This window comes from Cebidichthys violaceus, unplaced genomic scaffold (assembly GCF_023349555.1).
Source record: "Cebidichthys violaceus isolate CVI_PGR_0920_01 unplaced genomic scaffold, fCebVio1.0.p SCAF_13, whole genome shotgun sequence".
Classification (NCBI taxonomy): Eukaryota; Metazoa; Chordata; class Actinopteri; order Perciformes; family Stichaeidae; genus Cebidichthys; species Cebidichthys violaceus.
Window position 1 is genome coordinate 13695870 of NW_027176296.1, and position 24908 is coordinate 13720777.

The 24908-nt window shown below is 38.0% G+C and overlaps 1 protein-coding gene across 3 annotated transcripts; it reads left to right on the forward strand.

The window, feature by feature from the left end:
• Window positions 1–3743: 3743 nt before the first annotated feature.
• On the forward strand, window positions 3744–24708 carry LOC137870483 (sterile alpha motif domain-containing protein 9-like). Of its 3 annotated transcripts, none has more exons than XM_068707821.1 (6): window positions 3744–3793; window positions 5310–5400; window positions 5509–5564; window positions 11657–12381; window positions 12579–12852; window positions 24583–24708. In XM_068707821.1, exons 4-6 carry the CDS (start codon window positions 11668–11670, stop codon window positions 24591–24593), a joined length of 999 nt encoding a protein of 332 aa, XP_068563922.1. In that variant the 5' UTR covers window positions 3744–3793; window positions 5310–5400; window positions 5509–5564; window positions 11657–11667; the 3' UTR covers window positions 24594–24708. The 3 variants fall into 3 exon arrangements, with proteins under 3 accessions (XP_068563922.1, XP_068563920.1, XP_068563921.1); XM_068707819.1 differs by lacking the exon at window positions 24583–24708 and adding an exon at window positions 13464–18647; XM_068707820.1 differs by lacking the exons at window positions 5509–5564; window positions 24583–24708 and adding an exon at window positions 13464–18647.
• The last annotated feature ends 200 nt before the right edge of the window (window positions 24709–24908 follow it).

Sequence of the window (24908 nt, forward strand, 5' to 3'; positions counted from 1 at the left end):
GAGGCCCTGGTGGTGATGAAAGACACTGCTGAGGTAGAGGCTGAAGCATTTTATTCCCTGAATGCGGGCATGGATCGCTTGATGGATTTAGCCGGAGACTGCATGGTGCCAATAAGTTTGTTACCTGAACAGAGTGACCAGGAGTAGCAGATGGAGTTTCATGAGCAGGTGAACAAATGAGAAAAGATGTTTTCGCCTTTGCTGAGGAATTGTATATTGCTCGCTCCTACCAATAAAAGACTGAAAAAAGTTAACGTTGTTTGTACTGAACACTCACAGACACTGGGTGTAATCAGCAGCATAAATGTACAAGACAGAATGTTATCAAAAAGGAGAGAGGAGCAAGACGATAGCCTCACAATAAAGGTATCTATTTCACATTACAGAAGATTATTTTCCATTGCTATTGTAACATTGCACCACTTACTGTCCCTGGTTTGTTTGTGTTAACATTAGCACATGAGTAGATTAAAGCAAACACACAGCCATTAACTAGTATTAGTTACCTCAAATAAGTTGCAGGTTGGAGCTGTGTTTATGTGTTTGTTACTTTGTTCAGGCCCACCACGCAGGACTACTCATTGGGACGGGCCAGACCAGCATTTCCTGATTTTAAGGTGTCGGTGATGTCATGGCTGACCAAAGAAATCATTACTGACGAGGGTTTGAATTTCATTTCTTACTTCCTGAGGTACGTCTAGAACCTGCTGGGGATTAGAGGAGTCAAGACCAGTCCCTATCACCCACACATCGATGGTCTTGATGAATGTTTCAAAGGTTTTCATCAACTTCTGCAGTTTCATGCAGTAGAGTGTCCGCTGGATGTGCTGGAAGTAGGCCCGGGAATGACCTAAACCTGAAATACGATGCAGAGTTCTCTCGTCTGTATTGAAGACGTGAGACACGCTTGAACTTGTCAGATTAAAGTATGTTGAAAAAAAGTGATAGCATTGTAGCATAGTATGTCACAGTATACAGTCGTAGGCCTAAAAAAGTAATGAAATCGTATGTCAAAAAAGTCGTAGTATAGTATGTTGATTATCTCATGTCACCTGAATTCTGTTTGACTGTCATTTTCTACCTGTGCCTTAGGTTCATTCTCTGCCTGAGATCCATTCCAGCTCCTTGTTAACCTTCTGAAGAACTTGGCCCTGTTCTCTTTACCTGCTCTGCTCCGCTGCGAGACTCCGGACCAGCTTATCATAGTCTCTATTTCATCTTATTTGAATAAACTCTACTTTAACAAGTTTCCTGGTTTTGTTCGAGTTTTGTTTTTATGTCCAGACACAACTGAGCACAACACAATGTCAAAAGGTAATAAACAGTGATATTATAGTATGTTGAAAAAAACAGATAAAACGTCATAGCATAGGGAGTCCAAAAAATACAGTCTAGTACGTCAAAGTATTCAGTAGTATGCCTAAAAAACTCATGAAAGCATATCGTGTATGGACTTTGGGTTCATACTCAAATGAGCACTATGCTATGTCAAAAAGTCGTGAAAAAGTAAAATATTATATGTTGAAAAAAGCATTACAACTCATAGAACAGAATGTCTGAAAAATGAAAAAGCTTAATTTCATGTATGTTGAGAAAAAAAATAGCAAAAAGCCTTAAAAAGTCAAGAGTATAGTATGTAAAAACAGCCATAGTATAGTATAGTACATGGAAAGTGTCAAAACAAAGCCAAATAAAAATCCTAAAAAAGTCAAAGTATTATGTAGCAAAAGGACTTTAATAAGCCATAGAAAGCAATAGAAGCTCAATTGTGTCAAGTCAGATGTCTGAGAGAACTACTATATGTTTGAATGGTCTCTCATGCTTTTAGCTTGTAAGTCCTCTTTACAAATAGTTATTTTTTGTTCAGTATGTAGAGAACAGAATGCTGTACAACGGTTCAACCTGACCGACAACTGGTTCCCACAAGATCCCTCTGAGCAACAGTTGAATGAGAACAGAATAACTCACCAGTCAATGATTAGATAAACTGGAAGCGTAGCATCAAAATGTGTTCAGATTTAAACAGGAACAGCTTCCTGTTTCAGTGTCAAACAAATCACAGTTTAAACATCTGCATTGTAACCACTGAGTAGACTGCAGATGAGACACAAGAAAAACAAACTAACTTTGCTTCTCCTCTCCATGTCAGACAGTACAGAGTCGAGATTTATGGCACAACATCAATTACTTCCAGGCTGCATAAGGAAAAAGAATCAAGAAGCCTAAAATGCGACCCATAAATCAGCTGGAATTCCTTTCTTTTATTTTTAATAGATCCAAAATGAGACGGTCAACAACCGAGCCACCATTTGAGCTTGAAACGTGGACCAAAGAGAACGTCCACCACTGGCGGATGAGATCAGACTTGTGCAGACGAGTTTATTAGAGGACCTGACAGGACAATTTCTAGTTGCCTACATTGATCGAGAATACTCTAGGTAAACTTGTTACAATCTGAAGTCTTTTAATTTCCAACTAAGACATTACACTGACTCAGCGCATAAGGGTATGAACCCATTCCTGGAAGAGACTGGAAGATGCGGACACCGTGGACATTGCTAAGTTAAGATGTTTATGTGTCACATTGAATTTTTTCAAAAAAATCAATCAGAGTGAACTTGTTTCTTAACTGGAATGAAACTGAATGATGTCTGATTCACATTTGCCTGCTATACCTTTATTGAAGGATTTTATAGTCTAACAGTAGTTTGTTCAATACTTGATTCATCAATTTACTTATATGTAATTGTTACAGTTCAAGTGAAGCCCCATCACAGAGTCTGATTCATCGTCCTGTTCCAGATGTAAACACAAGAAGAGAGAAAAAAATTCAATCTGCCATCATGCATGACAGCTGGACAAGAACCTCGCAATTACTTTGACTGATTTTCAATGAAAATGCAAGAGAACATTGATTTCCAACACTTACAATGTTGTTGGGCATTAGAAACTCCCAGAAGTCTGTCCCACTGCTGTCCTTGAGGTGGCAGTATTACACCACACGACATTGAGCTTTTTTTCCTGCTGGTTGGGGGTTTCATTCTAGACTTCGATCTTTCTGGGATTATTGAAATGTTATGTATTGCAAAAGGCTGTCAGGTCACCAGTTTGTTAAATCTGTTAAATCTCACCACCTTTAAACACTGTTTTAGATCATGTTTGTCCTCCATTGCTTTTAATTCCATCTTGTAAATGATATGCCTATTTTAAATTTGTGTTTTAAATATCTTGTGAATGTGTTTTGTCTAATGTTCAACCCTGAATAAATAAACTCGACTGGCTTTTTTTGTTTTAGAAGTGTCCCTCACTGACATTTTAACTAGTTGTACTATGCTGGGCTTTTATGATGTTCAGCTTTTGATCAGATAACCTGCAATGCTATTTATAAATGTAGATTGTTTTGGTGTGATCTGGCATTTCCAATAACTCTAGAGCATTGTGAAGTCCAACGGTCAAAATAAAAATTAAGATGCACTAACTTTACCCACAATACAAACCTATGATTAATTAACAGACTAAATTCAACCCTTTGGCCCTTGCGCCGTACTTTGCACCCAGATTGCGCGTCTTTTATCTATAGTAAAAGTTGGACAGGCCCTAAATGCACTTGTACAGCATTCAATAAAATCTCCCACTGTGAAACTGACGAAGCACTCTGGGCTTTATTACCACACTCTGCAGCTGGATATTGGACTTCCTCATAAACACACCCCAGACAGTTCAGAATGACGGTCCACTATACGGCTGAACCCCCACTCATCATCTCACAAAAACCTCAGCTCTACATGTAAAGGTACAGGTTTACATCTTCTTTATTGCAAACTGTTACACTTTCTTCATATGCACATTACCATACCGTTACCTTTGCATTACACTATTACCTTAAGTGTTTGCATTACAACCTGCATATTACAGATATTGCATGTACTGTACATATTTTGTGTGTTTACAGATACATATACATAAGTGTATATCTTACTTGTATATATAATTTAGCTTTCCATTTATATTTCTTCCTTGAGGGCCACTTTTAAATACTTTGTTCTGTCATTGCCGATCTTATTGTTTTATCGTATTCTAATTAAATATATTTCAATATTTGTTTATACATTTATGTAATCCTGTATTGTATTATCATAATAATATTGAAACTTGAACTATACTCTGACAGGGGCTATTCTGCAGCATGATGAGTATGTCATGAGTGTGTGACGCAGCTTTTCATGTCATGACATAGCTGCATCACACACCCAAGCTGCAGCTACTTACAGTCAGAAACATCAGCAACATAGGCAATCCAGAACAGTTGATATCTGGAAAAATGGGCAAAAAGTCAATATAAGGGAACAAAATCAAGGCTTGAAAAAATAAGGCTTTGTGACATGGCTTGATTGCACTGGTGATTGTGATCACTAAGACAGGGAGCAGCTCCACAACCACAGCAAGGCCACTACAGAGCAGGAGAACCTGTCAGGCTGCTTCTACGTTTGTTGCTACGTTTTTTTTTATGGTCAGAAACATCGGTGAAATAGGCCTATACAGTCTACAGAAGGAGAAATGTTACTGGTTACTTCGTAGATTTAGATTTGACTCACAAAATATAATAATTATAATATGATGTGTTATTATTAATAAAACTATCCAGCATCATATTAGAATTAAAAATGTGCACCTTAAACAGAGGTAAAGTCAATTACAGTCAAGTACATTGTGCTGATAATTCCTCTCTTTCACTCTGTACTTGAAATTAACATTTAAATGCAGCACTTTTACTGTATAGTATTAATAGTTTTATTAAAAATTAAAAGTATTACTTTAGAAACACTTCCACCACTGCCAATACCAACATTCCCAGTAAGAGAAAGGGTGAAAGGTAAAGCAAGACGGAGTTTCCCTGAGACCCCCAAATCTATAAATCCATCCCTGAAGAACACAACAAGGGTGAGGCTACTCACGGTCAGAAACATCGGTGAAATACACAAAGGTATTCATTTCCAAATGCTGTGTGTGGGTGTGTCTCTATAGAGCTGCTTCCTGCCTTAGTGATCAGTGTAATCGTGCCATGTCACGAAGCCTCAGTCTCTGTCAAGCCTGATTGTCTTGTGTTCTTGCCAAGCTCTCAAGCCACTTTTTCAAGTCTTGATTTTGTTCCTTAATATTGACTTTTTCTCCAGACGTCCAGGGTTTTTGCTGACTCCTTGTCTTTACCTTAGCCTCACTGACAAACTTTTGGGATTTTTGACCATTGCTTGCCCACAGTTTTGTTTCTGCCTTGCAAATCCACCTTTTTTCATTAAAACTCAATAAAGAGACTTCTGAGTTCATCTGCTTGTGAGTCCTCTCCATGCTGCCTGACAAGATGTGGAGGTGTTGGCAATAAAGCTGAAGACATCACAGAAGGTAACGTTTTCACTGCATAGAGCAGTATTCATTTCGACTAAATTTCAAGTAAATAGATGACCTTGCAGTTAAATTCTTTTAAGAAAAATGTTACACCTTATGTTCCAGGAGAGATGGTCAGTGGTTGAAATCCAGTCTGATGAAGTGTAAAAAGACTTCAGATGGTGAGAAATTATCTGGCTTCTCATGCTGAAATGTTTTGAAACACACTTCAATTTGATACTGAACAACAACTTCATCTGAATCTAAAATGTTTATATATATATATCTGTTGTGGTAAGCATTTGTTTAAAATTATCAGCACTGCTCTCTTAATTATTATTTTTCTGACAAGAGCTTAGGCAAGAAATCGTTAAATGTGTCAGTAGTTAAATTGTAGGTAGAGTGCAATACACAGATGTAAACATGACTACAGGAATGCACCACACCCTAATTATCAGGATCGATGGAGACTGCAGGCACAGACTGCAGAGAGTAGATAAGCATTCGAATATGTTGATCTGTTTCATTAGGAGATTCTACAAGGCTTACTTTGAAAATATATTTTATAAAACTTTAACATACATTAAAACCATTATGGGATAAAACAATAGTGTACAGGGGAGTGAATTTAAATTAATTTATATTTTTTTAATACAAATTGTGAAAAACAAGTGTCATAATTACATTTGCTTACATTGAAAAACTCATTACAATGAAAAATTAAAAACAAATTAATTGTATTAAACATCTTCAACATCTACATAATGGCATGTAGATGTTGAACAGAAGAGGCCCCCAGTATTGAACACTACATGTCATTTTAGTCAGCTCTGATGTGTAATTAGCTACAGACACAAAGTATTCTCTGTCCTTCAAGTAGGATTCAAACCAGTTAAGTGCTGTGCCAGAGAGTCCCACCCAGATTTTTAGTCTTTCTAGTAGTATGTCATGGTCGACCGTGTCGAATGCAGCACTGAGATCTAGTAATACTAAGACTGAAATTCTGCCATTGTCTGTGTTTAAGTGGATGTCATTGAAAACCTTAACAAGAGCAGTTTCAGTACTGTGGTGCTGTGAAAAGCCTGACTGGAAGACATCAAAACAGTTATTTACAGCCAAGAAGTTGTTCAGCTGTTGAAAAAACGCTTTTTAAATTATTTTACTTAAAAATGGGAGGTTTGATATTGGCCTATAATTTTTCATTGCTGCAGTTTGTAGGGCTTGTAGGAAGACACCTTAGAGAAGGGATGTGTTTACAATTTGTAAAAGATCAGTGGTCATGCAGTTTGAAATATTTTTGAAAAATGTGTTGGTAGAATATCCAAGCAGCACGTGGATGATGAATTCAGATGTTGAATAATGTCTTCTAGGCTTCTACGGTTGATTGAATGAAATTGTGTCATGATATTTGAATGGAAGTTATTCAGAGATGGGGACAACACATATACTGTGGTTGGTGTGGAGGCACTGAATTTTGTCAGCAAAAAAGGAGGCAAATTGATTGCATGCCCAGGTGGATTGGAGCTCAGCAGCTACTGACACTGGAGGGTTTGTTAGCCTGTCGACTGTAGCAAATAAGGCGCGTGTATTGTTATTGTTTTTGGTTATGATGTCAGAGAAGAAGGACTGCCTTGCATTTCTAAGTTCCAAATTATAATTGCGAAGTCTCTCTCAGGTTCAAATCACAGTGAACCTGGAGATTTGTTTTTCGCCACCTACTCTCAGCTTTACTCTCTTTTCTCTATTCTGACCAGCGTAGCATTTCTCCAAGGAGATCTTTCCTTACCAAGACAACCTTCACTTTAGTGGGTGCAATGGCATCAATAACATTTTTAACTTTAGAATTGAAGCTATCTACAAGCTCATTGACTGAGATGCAAGAGAGGGCTGGTGTGGAGGAGTACTTCTGAATAAATAGTTCACTGGTGTTTTCAGAGATGTAACGCTTTGTCACAACCTCGGTTTGGACATTTGTGTGCAAGGAGATTGCACTCTCAAAGAAAACACAGATCAGAGAGTGCAACATCAGTCACAGCAACATTGGAAATGTTTACACCTTTGGTGATGATTAGGTCCAGAGTGTGCCCCCTGTTGTGGGTGAGTCCTGTCACATGCTGAGTCAGATCATAGTTATCAAGGACACCACATAGTTCTATAGACCCTCTGTCCTGGGGATTATCAACATGGATATTAAAATCGCCAACAATAACAACACAGTCAAAATCAATACAGATTATAGACAGCAGTTCAGTAAACTCATCAAAAAAGGTTGCACAGTATTTAGGTGGTCTGTAATTGTTTAGGAATAAAGCTTGAGTGGAATTCAGAGCCACAGATTCAAAAGAACTAAAATGACCAAATCTAAGTGTAGATCACACCATGTAAATGGCATGTACATCAGATGATCTTTGTCACATAAGGCCACCTGTTGTCAGTAGGTTGCGCTATGACTATAGCTCAATATGGTCTTGAGATTCTGCTGAACAAATCTGGGATGGATCAGTTGAGTCCTCTAGGTCTAGGAGTTTAGAAAAATTTGGGGTTGCAATGGAGCTGGCTTAACAAGCATGAACCCAATCACTGTAAATTCTTGCATTGTTCCGAGGTTTTGATGTGTCCTCCCAAGTTTCCTAACTTGTATAACTACACCAAGGGTGTCAAAAATGTGTTAGCCAAACGCTAACAAAATGCCTGTAGCTAGCTAAAAACATCAGATTTCAGTATGTCAAAAGGATTTTGCATCCTATGTCTACCAGGGGTGCAGTTGATAAACTAAAATGATGATGGGACAAGTTAGCAAGCTGTTAACAAGCTAATGTTGGCTGTGTGTTACTAAACTAAGCTACTGTAGTTAGGAGAGGCACTTACAAACATAATACTGCATAGAGTGCATAGAGCTGCGTATATAGAACTGCAGCGAACGCACAGAGCAGCCACCATGCATATGAGTATGTCAGCTTGGCAAGCACTGTAGTAACGTGATTACTTATTTTAAATGTCAATACTTGAGAATACAACACAGCTATTTTCATTACATTTATTTGTCAATTTCTTACTAATAAAGCAGTGATTTGATGTAGCCTCAGGGCAGCAGCAAAGTATTTTTTCAGTTATAATCAGTTGACAACAGAAACAGGAAACTAATAAATAAGGCTTGAACAGACAAAGACAAGGTGATGATAAAAAGCAAGAGAAACTGAATGGAGGTATAACTAGCTGGGAGATTCAGCAGAGTAACAGGACTGTCAGTTCCACTACTAACCACATTTTTCTCTGACAAACTGTTTTGTTGTTTGCCAACTGAAAGATGAGTGAGAAACGTGGTAAATCATATCCTGCTGTTAAGGGGGAGTTTTAGTGTGGATTGACATCTTTTCAAAATTGTTGCTTGTTGTTGTTTACACATGTAAATGGTGTTATAAGATTTAGCCAGTTTAGTGTGGAGGAGGTCAAAATGAGCTCTGTCTTGACTGAACTACCTTGGATTATCAGTTAATCCCACAATTATTTGAATCATTAATAAATGTATAGTTTGGACTAAAATGCCTCTGAGCTGATGTAATGTCTTCGAATTGCTGTTTTGTCTGACCAACCATCCAGAACCCAACTATATTTAATGAACAATGATATGAAACAGAGCAAAAGCAGCAAATCCTCACATTTGAGGAGTTGAAACAAGTCAGTATTTGTGCTTGATAATTGACTTAAATGTTTAATCAATTCTAGAAATTGTTGGTGATTCAACTTCATGCAAGCAAACAAGAAATTAAAATGATTTCAGGCTGGATGCTTTTAAGAGGACATATTATGATAATTTTCTGGTTCATACTAGTATCTCGAGTTTCTACTAGAGCACACCTGGGCATTGTACAGCCCCGGGCCATACCCGGCCCTTTGGCTGTCACTGACCGGTCGTCAATGGGAAATTAGGACTAAAACGTAAATAATTGTACATCATGCGGAATACAGCTGCATTGCTTTCCTTTTGAAGGTGACTGTTGCTGTTTTCTTCTCTCAATTTACGTACGTTAGTACATTCGTGAATGTGTGCGAGCAGCAGCATCACTGCAATGTGTTGGTGATGCAGAGCGACACGGACATCTGAAGCTTTGCTAGCTAAGCTGGAAAAGCAACATGCTCAGAAGATCTTGGTTCTCTTTGGATCGACCTACATATGTGAACAAACAGTCTACAATATGATGTTTAACAAATCCAGATCCAGATTCTCTCTCACTGACGATCACCTGTTAGCTGTCCTTTACATATCTACCTCAGGCATTCAACCTGACTTCAGTGCACTCGTTCAAGCCCAACACAGACTAGATTTCTTGCACTGAACTAAAAAACGGAAAATTGGGTAATTGGACAACAAACAATAATAATAAAAGTACTAATTTTGCAGAAACAGATCCCTGTCAGTGTTTTACGAATATTACATATGTATATTTTTTGGATCATTATTCCTGCTGCAGATGTTTAAGGTGGAGGTCATTTTAACTCCTTTATACACTGTTGTTCAGTTTGGTTAGTTAGGGAGAGTTTGAAAATATTCGCCCACCCCTGTACTAGAGCGATGGTAACCATATTGTAACCTTAGTTCTATAAGCCCAGGTTAAGCCCTCTACTGGACTCCATGGGTAATAATAATAATAATAATAATATTATTAATAATAATAATCTCCCCCAATCATGAGCATGCAATTGTCCATTGACAATTTGCATTAGCGTAGTCAGCAAATCAAGTCGTGCCTACCCAAATACGTTAGGTCAGGTGCAACAAAACTGACACTCTCCCCAGATCCTGCAGAGGAACAGACAAGGCGTTGACCCCGCCATGCTGCAAGTATAGTGTGCATGGACCACAGTGGGAGGGTCTCTTCCAGCCTGCCTACAGGCTTTGGAGATTTACTCACAAAGCCATCCAGCCAGCTTTCTGTTGGATAAGGTTTTACCAGCCACTCCATCCCCGAAGCACACACACAGCTGTTCAGCGGATCTGATGGGGCCGTGTGTTCAACATAGCCTGCCAACACACAAATTTGGCAAAGCAGATGTAACTTAGGAGGATATGGTTTACTGGTAGCCCCACTACGGTCACCACGAAGCAACACGCAACTGAGGTGCATCGACAGGGTAGTTAGCTCACATACTCTCTTAGCTGAGGTCAGTGTAAGCAGCAAAGTTGTCTTAAATGACAACACGGCTACTTAACATCACTTTCAGCAAACTTCACAAGGAACACTGAGGGCAAAACAGCACCACTGATCTAATTTAACTGAATATTCTCTCCTCTAGTTAAGCTAAAAAAAGCACAATCGGCACATTAGCTTGTCATTCACCATTTAGCTAACGTCAGTTAGCATAAAAAAGAAGCTAACGTATCATTAACTTTTGTCAACAATCATGATTCAAATGATAGCCCCAAATTATTTCATGGTAATTTAATTTAATATCAACTTCTATGTTTGCTTTCTTTGGGAACTCCAAGTGGGTGAAACAATACATTGTGTCCTCCAAGTCATAGCGGACTCAAGAAAAAGTTTCGGACCAACTTTGAAGAAATATAATTTGCCGTTTTGCTTCGCAGACCTGCAGTGCTGGTGATTCATCGTAATTGTCTCAGTTCCATTTTACTGCCTGCTTTACCTGGCACCTTGTCGGTTTTAGGTAGTTGGAGGAATCTTTTAAGTCAAAGACAAGACATTTGCCTACTGTCATGCCTTTGAGCATTGCGCTTGAGATTAGAGCAGCTACACAGTCTGGGACACAGCTTCATTGGTCAACAAGTCAGGAAGGCAACCTCTAATTGGTCGACAGACTCGACCCAAGAAATCATGGATTGCTAACAGAACTGTTTACTGCACGGACATTTTCACTTGCCTGATCGGACCACCCTTCAGCGTCAAAGTCAGAGTCCTCTTTCTGACTTCTTGGTTTTATCTTCTTGAAAAAGAGGTTGCAGTGTCTGACATGAACAGCAAACCACTCGTATCCTAACACCTATCTTGATACTTTCATTTAACATGTTTTTACAAAAGGAATACTAGTTAACTTAAAGAGTGTATTTAATTCTTCCTTATTTGAAAGCTGGGCCACCTCAGCTGCAAAAAACAGTTTGATATAAATCACAAAAAAACTGTTTTGTTAAGATTTTAAGGTTAAAGTTTTTTGAATCATTGACATTATCACATTTCAGTTTTCATCATCTTTCCGTCATCATTTACTATATTCCTTATTATTTCATTATGTTCATCTTTTACTCAACTCACTTTAGGTTGATCTGAAATGAGACGTTCAACAATGGAGCTGCCACCCTCAATTGAAAAATGGACCAAGGAAGATGTCCGCAAGTGGCTGATAACAGTGGTCAAAGTTCATGAGACTTATGCTGACAAATTCTGTGAAGAGGAAGTGTCTGGAGACAGTTTAGTTGTCTTTGAAAAGAAAGACATATTGGATATGGGAATAAATCATGGTCCTGCTGTAAAAATCAAATTGTATCTAGAAAGTCTGAAAGAAGAATCACAACATGAATCACAATTCCCACCATATGTGAAAAACTGGACAAAGGAGCAAGTGAACCAGTGGTTACTGCAGCATGTTAGGGTATATAGCAAATATGCAGAACGACTCCAAGAGGAAGATGTGTCTGGAGATTGTCTTGTTTGCTTCAAAAAGCAGGATTTTCTGGATCTGGACTTGAAAAGTGGTCCTGCTGTGAAGATTCTGGCAGAACTCCGTCAACTGTACAAAAAACCAGAGCCAACACTGCAACCAATCCTTCACACCAACACAGACCAAAAAGAATCTCCAAAACCCACTCAACCTGAAATGGGTCTGGCTCAGGCCATAGCAATCAAACAACCAGATTCAGATTACAAAACTGAATCAAAAGCAGACAAAATGGTGCAAAATGAATCTGAAAAGGCTCAGCTGCCATTCCAAAAAGTTTCAGAGAAGGAGGGAATTCAGCAGCCAAAAGCCACAGGAACTATTGTGGTAAAATCTCAAGTTTTAGTACAAGTTTTGTAATATATTAATTATTATATCCAGAATGTATAGAGCCTTTTGATATACAACATAAATATTTTGTTAGTGTACACAAAAACATCCAACTTTCAGGATTTTTATCAAGTATGAACAGTGATTACTTTGTAAATTTTAAACTAAATATTTCCTTCTGTTTCTTCCTGCAGACCACAGACATACCAAAGATCACTGTGGAGATCCAGAAAACCCTAGACAACCTTTTAAAAGATGACCTAAAAATTTTTCATTTCTACTTACAAGAATACACTAAATCCAAGCATAAACCTATTTCTCGAGGTAAACTGGAGGGCAAGGACACCATGGACACCACTAGGTTAATGACTGACCACTATGGAAGCAAGGAGGCTTTACAGGTCACAAGAGACATTCTGAAAGAAATCAATCAACAGGAACTTGCTCGTCAGCTGGAAAAGAACATAGGTAAGACAACCAATGCAAATATTTATTCATTCTGTGAAGTTGCATTCATTTGAAAATACATTGTATTCTACTAATAGTCTGCATTATTTCGTAATGTTTTCTATACAAGCTTGTTGACACGTATTAACTGACACATTTAATTAAGTCGACAAAAACCACTGAAACAATGAACCCATCCTACAAACAATATTTACTTGTGTATTCAAAGCCTCATCCTCTGTGCCACAGAGCTATATTGTTGTCCAATGGTCCCATTGTGATCTGGGTGACATGTTCCTTTATCACCATGAACACACACTGTAGTTTATTTTGATTCATTCCATACACACTGTCCTGCTGCCACAAATACTCACTAGAGCACCAAATGTGGATTAAAATAGTCCCCAACAAATGCAGTATTTCTTCTTCTTGTATTAACCAGAGTTTAGGAAATTAATTATTAAAAAAATAATAATCTGTGAAGTGATTTTAAAGATGTACGTCTTAACCAGTAGGGTTGACGCTGAGAGCCTCAGACAGAGTAGAAAAGTCCCTAAAAAATACACAGTGGTTTTATTTTTACTCAAAAAATATATATATTCAAAAATGCATTTACTTTACTGTTCATACAGGTCCATTGGAACAGAAGAGTCTTTCAAAAGACGTTTTGAAGAAAGAAGCTAACCAGGGTGACAAACTTAAGAATTTGTTAACTTGTGGTGGGAACTCACTGGACAACTATAACCATTTTATTGTTGTTGTCAACAAGAGCAGTCCAGAACAAGTGCAGTATCTTCAGTTTTTGAGTAAGCTGAAACCCTTTTGTGTGTTGGACTTTGACCCCAACTCTGTTGCTCCGGGTGGGCTGTGTCATTCCTACAGAGAGTCAAGGGTGGCCAATCTGCATACACCATCACAGTATCAAGGACAAACTGACTCAGTGATAAAGAGTCTTAACCTCTACAAACAGACCAGCTGGGTCTTCTGCAATGGCAGACATGACCTTGACGATGACTCAAACAAGGAGTTAGACTATAGGAACTGGCTGAGGAAATCTTGCAAAGATGTAGAGGAATTGGTTTCATTCATTTCCAACCCTGACGTTCTTTTACGCGGAGGAAGTCTCATCATTTTCCTCTTACTTTCGCCTGTGTACACTGAGAAAGACCCAATATTTGACATCTACAAGTCTTTCATAAAACAAACAAAAGAGGAAAGCATCATCACTATTTGTGACTCTCAGGGCATGTATGAAAAATGGCGGGAGCTTGTACAAGAAAAGTGTGACTCTGACATTGACCAACGATCTATATATGAGCTGACCCTCAGTGAGGTCAATGGAACCGTAATGGCACTGGGGCCATTTAATCAGTCATCTGAAAGGTTGCTTCCCTCTTCTGGTTCTAGTTTTGTTGTTCTAAAGCAGAAGGATGAAGACTTATTGACAGCTCTGGATATTTTGTGTCTGAATCAGTGTGAAAACACAATTGATGAAAACAGTTCAGAGTTTGATGACCACAGAATCAGAGTTGAGGAGGAATTCTTCAAAGGAGGCAAAGTCAAATGGTGGAACTTCTACTTCTGTGACAAAGACAAAGAGAAGCCATTTGTTAAACGGGACAAGTATGAAAATGTGAAGAAAATGATTAAGTCTCAGTGGAGGGAATCCAAAAACATGTGTGCTCTACTCAACCTGTTTCACCATCCAGGCTGTGGAGGTACCACTCTAGCAATGCATGTAATGTGGGATCTCCGTCAAGAGTTCAGGTGTGCTGTGCTGAAAGACAATGCACTGCCAAAAAAAGAAGTTGCCATTCAAGTCAGTACGCTCATGAAACTTGAAAGTGAGAAACCATTTCCAGTTTTGCTGTTCGTCGATGACTCAAAAGAAACCGAGAATCCTCACGAACTAGTGAACTGCATACGTAGAGCAGTAGAGTATGGCTTAAACATGAATGTGGGTGACGCACCAAACTGCAAAGTCATCATCCTTAACTGTGTTCGTTCCCATAGCCCAAAGGAGCAATACAAACAGCACAACCCAGGACAAAGTCAATACATAATTGCTTCATTGACACAAGAAGAACAGAAGGAGTTTGAAAAGAAACTCAAAGAGCTTCAAGAAACTCATGAAAAACCTGAAAACTTTTACAGCTTCATGATCATGAAGAGCAATTTTGACAAGAAATACATCAAGGATCTTGCTCGTAACACACTGGAGAATTTTGATAACAGCTCAAAGAAGGCCAGACTTTTTGCCTTCCTAGCGTTACTTAACACCCATGTGGCAGAATCTGAAATCTCTCTCTCCCTCTGTCAAGATTTTTTGGGGATGAAAATGATACATTGGAGGGGGGACAGCGTAATGGGCAGAATGGAGCCGTATTCAAACTTTCTCATCATGGACACGGTTGAAGACTTGGGAGGATACAAAGGAATCCGAATCCTTCATCACTCCATAGCATCTGCGTGTCTGGAAGAGTTGGAGAGAAGCTACTCTTTAAGAGTAAGTGATATCACTATGGAGATGCTTCACTGTGATCTGTTCTTCAGTGTTGGAGTTGTCAAACACAGATTCATGCGCTCTATTCAACAAATGTTGATTGAAAGGCAGCGCAAGAAAGATGGAGATGAGAGAGAACCATTTTCTCCTCTCATAGGGACAATCCACAAAGATCAAGGGAGAAAAACTGTCCAAGAAATCTTTGTGAAAGCATCATCCAGGTTTGTGACAAGTGCATCTATTCCCCAGGCACTGGCAAGATATTTGTACATCAAGGAGAGTGACTTCCCAGAAGCTCTGCAATGGGCTGAAAAGGCCAAGAACATCAAACAAAACCCATACACATTTGACACAATTGGGCAGATTCACAAAAGCAATTTAAAATCGAACAACCACAGAGAAAAGCAGGAGACATCACGCAATCCAGAAGACTTAAACACAAACATTCAAATTGCAAACAATGCTATCACAGCATTTAAAAGGGCTCAAGAGCTGGCAAATGAAGAGGACGAACCTGAGACAGAAGCTGCTGATGATGAGTCGGATGATAAGTCGGAAGACTACCCCAGAAAGTCATATAATGTTTATGGCTATGTGGGTGTACTGGATATTGCCTTCCTGGTGTTTGAGATATTGAGCAGATTGCCATTCTTTGAGGAAAGTGACCCAATGAAGAAGAGATACTTGCAGAGTTTTCTGAAAAAAACAATCAAAATTACCAGTGTGCATAAGGAGGACAATGAGATCAACAACAGATATGTGGAGATCATCAAAGAACGCGAGCAGTTTCTCCAGAGTTTAAAATCAGAAGTAAAAGACATTTTCGAACTTCTTGTCTTTTACTTCACAAATATAAAAGCAAACACTTCTAAATTAGATTTTCGTGCAATTGTCAGTGTTCTTTTTAAAAAGTATGTAGCTCTATTTTGCACAACTTCAGAGGAAATGAAAAACGAACAACAATGCAATCCTCATCTCAATTTGGAAATCGATATTGAAGAACGAAGATTGTTTCTTGAAAAGAATCATGCAGATACATTTGCAGGAATTCTTCAACATTTGGACAATCCTGCCGTGGAGATTGAGAGGATCACAGAATGCTATGCATTTTTGCAACAACAACAATTTATCAACCAAAAACAAAAGACAAAGGAAACAATCAATTACATTTTGTCAAACATAGTTCTTTTCCTTTTGAAACGAAAATCTAAACTTGTAAAGAGTTACCGCTACCTCACTGATCTACTTTTGAAAACTCTCCAAGAAGTAGGACTTCAGTATCCCTTCCCAGATCCATACTACCTGGCTCTGCTGTTACTCTGGCCAAGTCCTGGGCAGGAAAACACAGCAATTGAGACATACGTGAGAGCAATTCGAAAATCGAAACGCCTGATTTTATCATTTCGAATAAGAAACACTATTGCCCACCTCTACCTGGGGAAAGAAGAGGGACTCAAGAGGCTTGTTTCTAAACGCCAACTAGATGAGAATTTTAAAGAGATGCGCCGTGACAACTTAGCTCAACTTTGGCAGAGTGGAGATATATTTAAAAACAAAGCAATCATCAACCGCCTTCACCGAGTCAGTGGAACCACTGAACAAGGAGAGGTGTTTGCCAATCATGGCAAAGTGAAAATCCCTGTGCGTCCAGCTTTAATTGCTAGTATAAGAAGTGGTGCGAGCACAGAAAAGGTTTCTTTCTACCTTGGTTTTGCTATTAATGGACCCCTGGCATATGATATCCAGTATGAAGACTAGGGTGACTGATTGTAAAAACAAGTGCATCAGAAGTGCCATGAAGAAGACATGAACTGTACAGTTAGAAAAAAAATATGTGAACTCATTGTGACAGAAAACCTCATAAAAGCACATGAGCATTTGATAATGAGACAGATTTCAGGGTTAAATGGAAATCCTGTAGCTCAACATAGCTGCATATGTACTTTTTTGTTTTGTTTTTATGAAATCTAATCTTTTATTAACATGTATTATACATCTTCTGAGGAGTTTGTTTTGTTTTTGTTGTTTCTTGCAGATGTGGCATATTTGCCAAACTATCTCCGATTCATTTATTTGAAAGTGCTGATGCATGAACTGTACCTTTTGAGAAATAGGTGCGACAGCCAGTGAGTCACTGTGATGAAACTTTAAACACACCTCATAAAAGCACATGAGCATTTGATTAATAAGACAAATTGCATGGCGAAATGATGATCCTGTAGCTCTATCTATGGATGTTTGTTTTTATATTATTTTTTATGACATTTAATCTCTTATTGACTTTTATTATCCACTTTCTGAGGAGTTTTTGTTGATTAGACATCGTTGTCTCTTGCGGATGTGGCACATTTGCCAAACAATCTCCTATTAATTTATCTGCAAGTGCAAATATAATAAGCGTAGTTAATTTTTGTACAAACAAATGCAACACAAGCACTGATGCATGAACTCCTTTCTCCTTTTGAGAAATAGGCGTGGCAGCCAGTGACTCACTGTGATGGACTTTTAAACACACCTCATAAAAGCACATGAGCATTTTATAATCAGACAGATTGCAGGGTTAAATAGCAATCCTGTAGCTCAATATAGCTTCATATGTACTGTTAGTTCTTATATTATTTGTATGCATCTTATCTTTTATTAACATTTATCATCCACTTTATGAAGATTTTTTTTATATCTCTTGCAGATGCAGCACATTTGCTAAATGTAAGCGTAGTTCATTTTTGTACAAACAAGTGCAACACAAGCCCAAAACAGTGAAAATAAACTCTTGCTCATTTTCTCAAAGAAATAGAGAACCCTGGAGCTCCCACATCTCAGTTGAGAACCATTGATCTAGCCCTCAATCATTTTGTATTTTTTTTGTTTGACTATACATTGTAATACCATTATAAACATTATCGAACAAGTTATCATGAAATTAACCTTGTGTGACAAATGTGATTGATGGTTGTCAAGTTTTTTGTAAGGACAGGATTTTGCCAGAAATGGTTTGTGAACTGTAAATGTATCAGGCGTGTGACCACACAGCCCATAATACTAAACTATGATTTGTTGTTGGCCCTTTCAGACGTGTGACATTAATTTGTATGTTGTTACTGTAAGATACTGTAATGTGAGTAATTAATGTAGATATAAGTATTGGAATCATAAATGGTAAATTAATGTTATTTGACATGTGTGTGAGCACAAATGTACTTCATGCCACATTACTGCACAACTTGGGCCACTACTGTCAAAAGAGTCTGGACATGCCACTGATATGCATGTATAATCCTAAACTATGCAATAAAAAAACATATCATATTTACAGTATTGTCTTAGTTGTTGTTAATCATTGTAGCCTTCACTTTGTATACATGTGTAGTAGGAAATTAGTGACACTTTACAGCAGCTTAAACGTGTCAACCTGTGTGTCTCTGTGGGCCGTCTACAGTTGTTCAATGTACAGATTTCAGCCCTTGGAAAACCTATGAAATTGCCTCTATATTTATTCTTACGGTCTTTTAGTATAAAATTTGTCTGTTTTTCCTTTTCTCATAATTCATCACTTTTAGCACCAGAATTCTTGTTTTACCTGTATAGCACCAAAAGCCAACCAAATGTTTACCTGTTATTGGATCTTAGATAAATACTCAAATCAGTTAATGTAACTTTGTACTCACCAAATGGCTACCGTCTTGGCTTTGTGTAGTAACAAGTGACCGTGCTTCTTTTCTTGTTAAAACATGTGCATCACACATGCTACTGGTTTAGTGTGGCGTTTGGGTATTGAGTATCAAGGGCTAAATTGCTTTGGTGACCTGTTTAAACCAGGGTGTTCCGATTGACTTCAAACCTGATGTGCCAGATGGTTTGTTACACAGAACCATCAGAGAAACGGTCATTGGAAACTGTTTGAAAAAGTGCAGGCACTTTAAAAAAAAACATGGCAGGTGATTCGATGAACAATTTGTCAATCAAACTGTAAGCCTTCAGTGTCGTTTTTTGCTCTTCTTTCAGTGAAAATGCTCTCCCGTTCTGATATAACTGATGCTATTGCAGCATCTACGCTAAGCTTTTTTTTTTTAAGCTCCATTGATGTTTAGAACAAAAGGTTGCCTCTCTGTGTTGTGTCACACGCACCTACCCAACGTCCATAGCTGCCAGTAGTTCCTCTTAAGACCCCGATTGGTCAAAACCACTGTTTGTTGTTACTGGAAGACGAAGATGAAGATGGATTTTTGTGTGATCCTGTGATCTTGGGATTCTCGCTGGATCTCGCTGGATCTCGTGATATCGCGAGAATCCTGCTGCAGTGCGAGGTAAATTGGCTTCAGCTAAACATTAGAGATATTTGTTCAGCAGCCTACATACGTATCAAGGCTCATATTTTACCAATAAAGTTAAAGTCAAAAAGACTTTTAGAAGGTAAATTAAGTCACAAGTGAAGGAAAACTAGACACAAATATACTGCAGACTCCACAGATTATTCTATAATTTATGACATTGACAAATCCTGTGGAGGAGAGAAACTACAATATTAATTCATCAGATTAAAAAACTTTCCTCAAAGCATCATTTCAAATGTAAAGTATTCTGAAAAACAAACCACTTAAGAACCAACAGTTCAATACAAAATTAAAATAAATAATTACCAGTCATCCAGTTTATTCTCTAAATACTAATAGCATTTATCATTACACGAGGAAAAAAAAGCATGTAGTTGAGAAAATAGACAGAGTTACATCTGCTTCATGCTAAAAGCTGGATTTAAAACCAGTGGGGGAGGAAGTGTTCAGATCCTTATCTTAAGTTAAAGTTCTAACACCACAAAGTGAAAAAGTACTCAATGCCGAAAAATGGCGCCTGTGACTGTTATACTATTAAATCTTATCATCAGCTTATTATTACTTGTTCATCAATGTAAAAGCAGGATTGAGATGTTTAAGGTGGAGCTCATTTTTAACTGATTATTTTCATTATGGATCAGTCTGCTGATTACTTTCTCCGGTAATCGATTGATTGTTTGGTTTGTTAGAATAGTGAGGAATGCCGTCACAGTTACCCAGAGCCCAAAGGGACACCTTCACAATGTTTAGTCCAACCAACAGTCCAGACCTCAACATTATTACTAATATATTGCGATTATTAACATTATTGAAAGGAAAAAACACAAATCTTAAAATGTGTACAGCTGGAGCCATGAAATGTTAATGCATGAAAAATCACATTTAATTTCATGGCAATAATCTAATTGCTTAATCGACCAATCGTTCCAGCTGTACTTGTGTAAACTGTTGGTAAAGTCTTGTTTTGTGTGCGCGAAAATCTTAGTTTGTGAAGTAATTAAAGCTGTTGAATGAATGTAGTGAAGAAAAAAGTACAATATTTCCCTAGATGTAGTGGAAGAGAAACATAAAGTGGTAAAAGAAAATACTCAAGTGAAGTGCAAGTACCCATAAATGTATACTTTAGTGCAGTACTTGAGTAAAGTGTTTGAAACAGATTAAAAAATATATCAAACTGCTGATCTGCATCCAAAATTCAAAGACCCATACATCGGTTTGTGCAGCGATCTTTATTATGAAAAAAATATTAAAACTAATGTACAGAGCAGCATCATTGCGTATCATTAAATATGACTTTAACATGTTCACACAGGTTGTTATGACGGTAGTGGTAAATATGTCTCTCAGTGAGTCTGAGCTGGCGATGAACAGATGAATGTGTGTTGAGTTTCGGGGGAGCAGCCTGTGGAGATCCAGCTTCTGGGGTTTTCAACCAGCACGCAGTCAGAGCCGACGCCGGACCCGGACCCCTTCAGTCTGGAGAAGGCCAGCGTCCGACCGTCAGCCCACATCCAGCGGCCTGCACCTCCAGACAGTTTAGGCCGGGGACCTGTAAGCCCCGCCCTAAAGCATACTCTGCTTTATGTCTGTTTGACTCTAAATGGACCATAATTTACTAAATGAACATCATGTTGTATTGAAGAAGACTTGAAACTAGAGATTGAGACCATAAACTCATGTTTACAATGTTTACTGAGGGAATAAATCAAGAGAGAAGTAGAGCCATTTTCTCATATACTTCTATACAATCAGACTTCTTTTTGCAACCAGAGGAGTCGCCCCCTAATGGTCAGTAGAGAGAATGCAATTTTTAATACACTTCAGCATCGGCTTCACTCGGCAGAACCGAAGGTTGAACGCCTGTTTTTTTAGAAGCAGTGACCAACAATGCTATGCAGTATACCTTTAAGAACAAATCTGTTTGTACAAGCAGTTCTTGCGTTCGGGAATTGGGAAATAATCTGACAGTTGGATCTGTAAATTAAGCTTTCAGCGTGCTGTGATAAAAGCAGCCACTCACCGATCCAAAATGGCTTCCTCCCTGCGAACTTCCACAGCCAGGCCATGTCTCTTCTGGACTGCACGCCAGTGACGTGCGGTGGGGTTTGTGACTGGTGAGGCACTGACTCTTTCAGAGTCAGATTTACAAATATATGAACCCAATAGAGTAGCTTAAATCACCATTCAACTGGCAGCTTGCACATTGACTACTGAATGTTTTTCATATTTCATATCAGCAGTCTTTACACACACATAAGTAAGGTACATATTTGATTCCACAGGGAGCGTGTGCGCCACGATCCGGCTGCACATAATGTTTTATTATTTTAAATTTTCGGATGCTCTATCCCTTTTCGGTGTCTGACTTCCTGTCTGGGTCGATCTGCTTTGTGCAGCTTGACACAATAAACCTGACCCGTGGGCTCTCGCACGCCCCCTTCATTGAGGCAGAGGTACTGTTTGCCTCCACTCTGTGCTTTTTCACTGTGGTTTAATATCAGATCAGCAACACTAAATATGTTCTACACAGACATGAAATACAGTACCTATTCTATTCAAAGAAAGTACATATAATAAAAGTGTCTACAAATATTACAGTGTGTGCAGGAATGAGACAGCAACAGGTACGCGCTCAACCCAGTTAGTGAGGGATTCACAGTCTGAGGTGAGGAACAGCTCGTTGCTGTCTCACCTCGCGTGTCTCCTCTCTGTTTGAACAGGACATGCGCAAATTCAGCGATTTTGATTATAAAAATGATTGAAATTATTGGAATCATACAGAAATTACATTTATAGCACAGATCAGTAGAGAAATATTAATATTTATTTTATTTTATCATTATTTGTTTTTTACTTTTCATGACCGCACGTCCCTGCTTTGTAATGTGAAGTAATCCAACATTCAACCCTGAACATGCTTCACTAATGAAAACTGAACACAAGAGGAAAAAGAGTCTCATAGTCTTTATGTTAACCGAAGAATTGTTAGAATCTCATACTTTGTCAAAAAGTTTTAAAATATCGGGTAAATATCAAAGAATCTTGTATTTCATCTTTCTGAATTCTCTGACAAGACAAAATAAAATATTACTAATTTTAACTTATCATGTGCCTGTCTGTGAGTGTTAATAAACCCTTTGACACGTAACATAATGGGTGTTATTTTTTCCACAATAGAGTTAATAAATCATAAAGATGTGAATCGTACCACCTCAACAGAAGTAACAACACAGGAGAGCCAGAAGGTGTGAAGAGAGATCAGTACAGACAAGAGAACTAATAGACAACAAATAAAAGAAGCTGTGTGGTTGAACCAGACTTCAATAAATATACCAGAGGCTCATAAATAACAAGAAATTACCAGTCTAAGAAGTTTAGAATCCAGAAAAGGTTAAAGGGCTTTTTAAACCTCATTACACCTAAATTTAAGTGTCATGTTGCACGTTTGTCATAGAAATGTTGGCAAAAGTAGTTCCAAACCAGACACTTTTTTATTTTATTGTTCAAATAAAGAAAATATGTCCACATTGTGATCCACTTTTAAGCTACTCAGCTCAATATACTGTCTTGTTATTAAGTGTCAGAACACATGGTGTTCTCCGACAAGAGAAAAGTGATCAGCGTGACCACAGAGAAAAGAGTCTTTAACCAACAATGAACAGACTCTTATAGGTTAATTCTCCCCACGGGCAGTTTAAAACCAGTATGTTCAGAGACCGTGACGATAATTAAAAGCGGTAATGTGAAGCGCCACTACGAGACAAAGCACAACTGTTTTTAGCAAACATATCCACTCAAATCCGAAATTAAGTCACGGAAAATAAACAATCAAACTGCCCAATATGATCAGAATCCTAACACATTCATTCACTGTCCAACAATGATGTTAACAGAGAGGAATAGAGCTGAAACAAGTGGTTTAATAACCACAGATAGTCTCTGCACACAAATGTCTCTTATTGGAAGATGAGAAAAATATAATATGCTTTTTTTAGTTGATATCACTTCACACCTGTATGAATTGAGTTTAAAGCTGCAGGACAATTCAGTGAAATATTGTTTTCTAAATTTCAGTACTTAATTTTAAGATGCAAATTTTTCAAAAGCTTTCTGTTATTTAATTTATTATTTAATCCAGTCTTTATTTTACTTGAAGCGACAGAAGAACATGTATTTATTATTAGAGTATAACATTCTCTCGTACTGGACCTTGTTGAACTTTAATTGAATACCCCTGGTATAGTATGTTGAAAAAAGGCATAGTATAGTACATGGAAAATGTCATAATAAAGCCAAAGTGTAGTATTTTTTAAAAAGTCTTTAAAACAGCATAGTGTAGTTTGTAAAAAAAATCCTAAAAAAGGCAGAGTAATATAACAAAAAGTCTTTAATAAGCCATAGAAAGCAATAGAAGCTCAATTTTGTCAAGTCAGATGTCTGAGAGGACTACTATATGTTTGAATGGTCTTTCATGCTTTTAGCTTGTAAGTCCTCTTTACAAATAGTTATTTTTTGTTCAGTATGTAGAGAACAGAACGGTTCAATCTGACCGACAACTGGTTCCCACAAGATCCTTCTGAGCAACAGTTGAATGAGAACAGAATAACTCACCAGTCATTGATTAGATAAACTGGAAGCGTAGCATCAAAATGTGTTCAGATTTAAACAGGAACAGCTTCCTGTTTCAGTGTCAAACAAATCACAGTTTAAACATCTGCATTGTAACCACTGAGTAGACTGCAGATGAGACACAAGAAAAACAAACTAACTTTGCTTCTCCTCTCCATGTCAGAGTCGGGATTTATGGCACAACATCAATTACTTCCAGGCTGCATGGGGATAAGGAAAAAGACTCAAGAGCCCTAAAATGCGACCCATAAATTATCTTGTATTTCTTTCCTTTATTTTTAATAGATCCAACATGAGACGGTCAACAACCGAGCCATTTGAGCTTGAAACGTGGACCAAAGAGAACGTCCACCACTGGCAGATGAGATCAGACTTGTGCAGATGAGTTTATTAGAGGACCTGTCAGGACAATTTGTCGTTGCCTACATTGATCGAGAATACTGTAGGTAAATGTAGCGCATTGAAATATGTAATTTCATATTTCTTGCTGATTTAATATCAGTGTGTCTATGATAATCATTTGCTTTAAATGTGTTTAAGTTCATTCATAGTTGTATTACTCCAGTAGTTAATAACATTACCTAACTGTATGCTTGCTAACTGTAAAGGGA

Coding starts and splice junctions, on each gene's coding strand:
- LOC137870483 (XM_068707819.1), top strand. CDS start 11,668: ATGAGACGTTCAACAATGGAGCTGCCACCCTCAATTGAAAAATGGACC. Junction 12,382..12,578: donor AAGCCACAGGAACTATTGTG/GTAAAATCTCAA, acceptor TTCTTCCTGCAG/ACCACAGACATACCAAAGAT. Junction 12,853..13,463: donor TCAGCTGGAAAAGAACATAG/GTAAGACAACCA, acceptor CTGTTCATACAG/GTCCATTGGAACAGAAGAGT.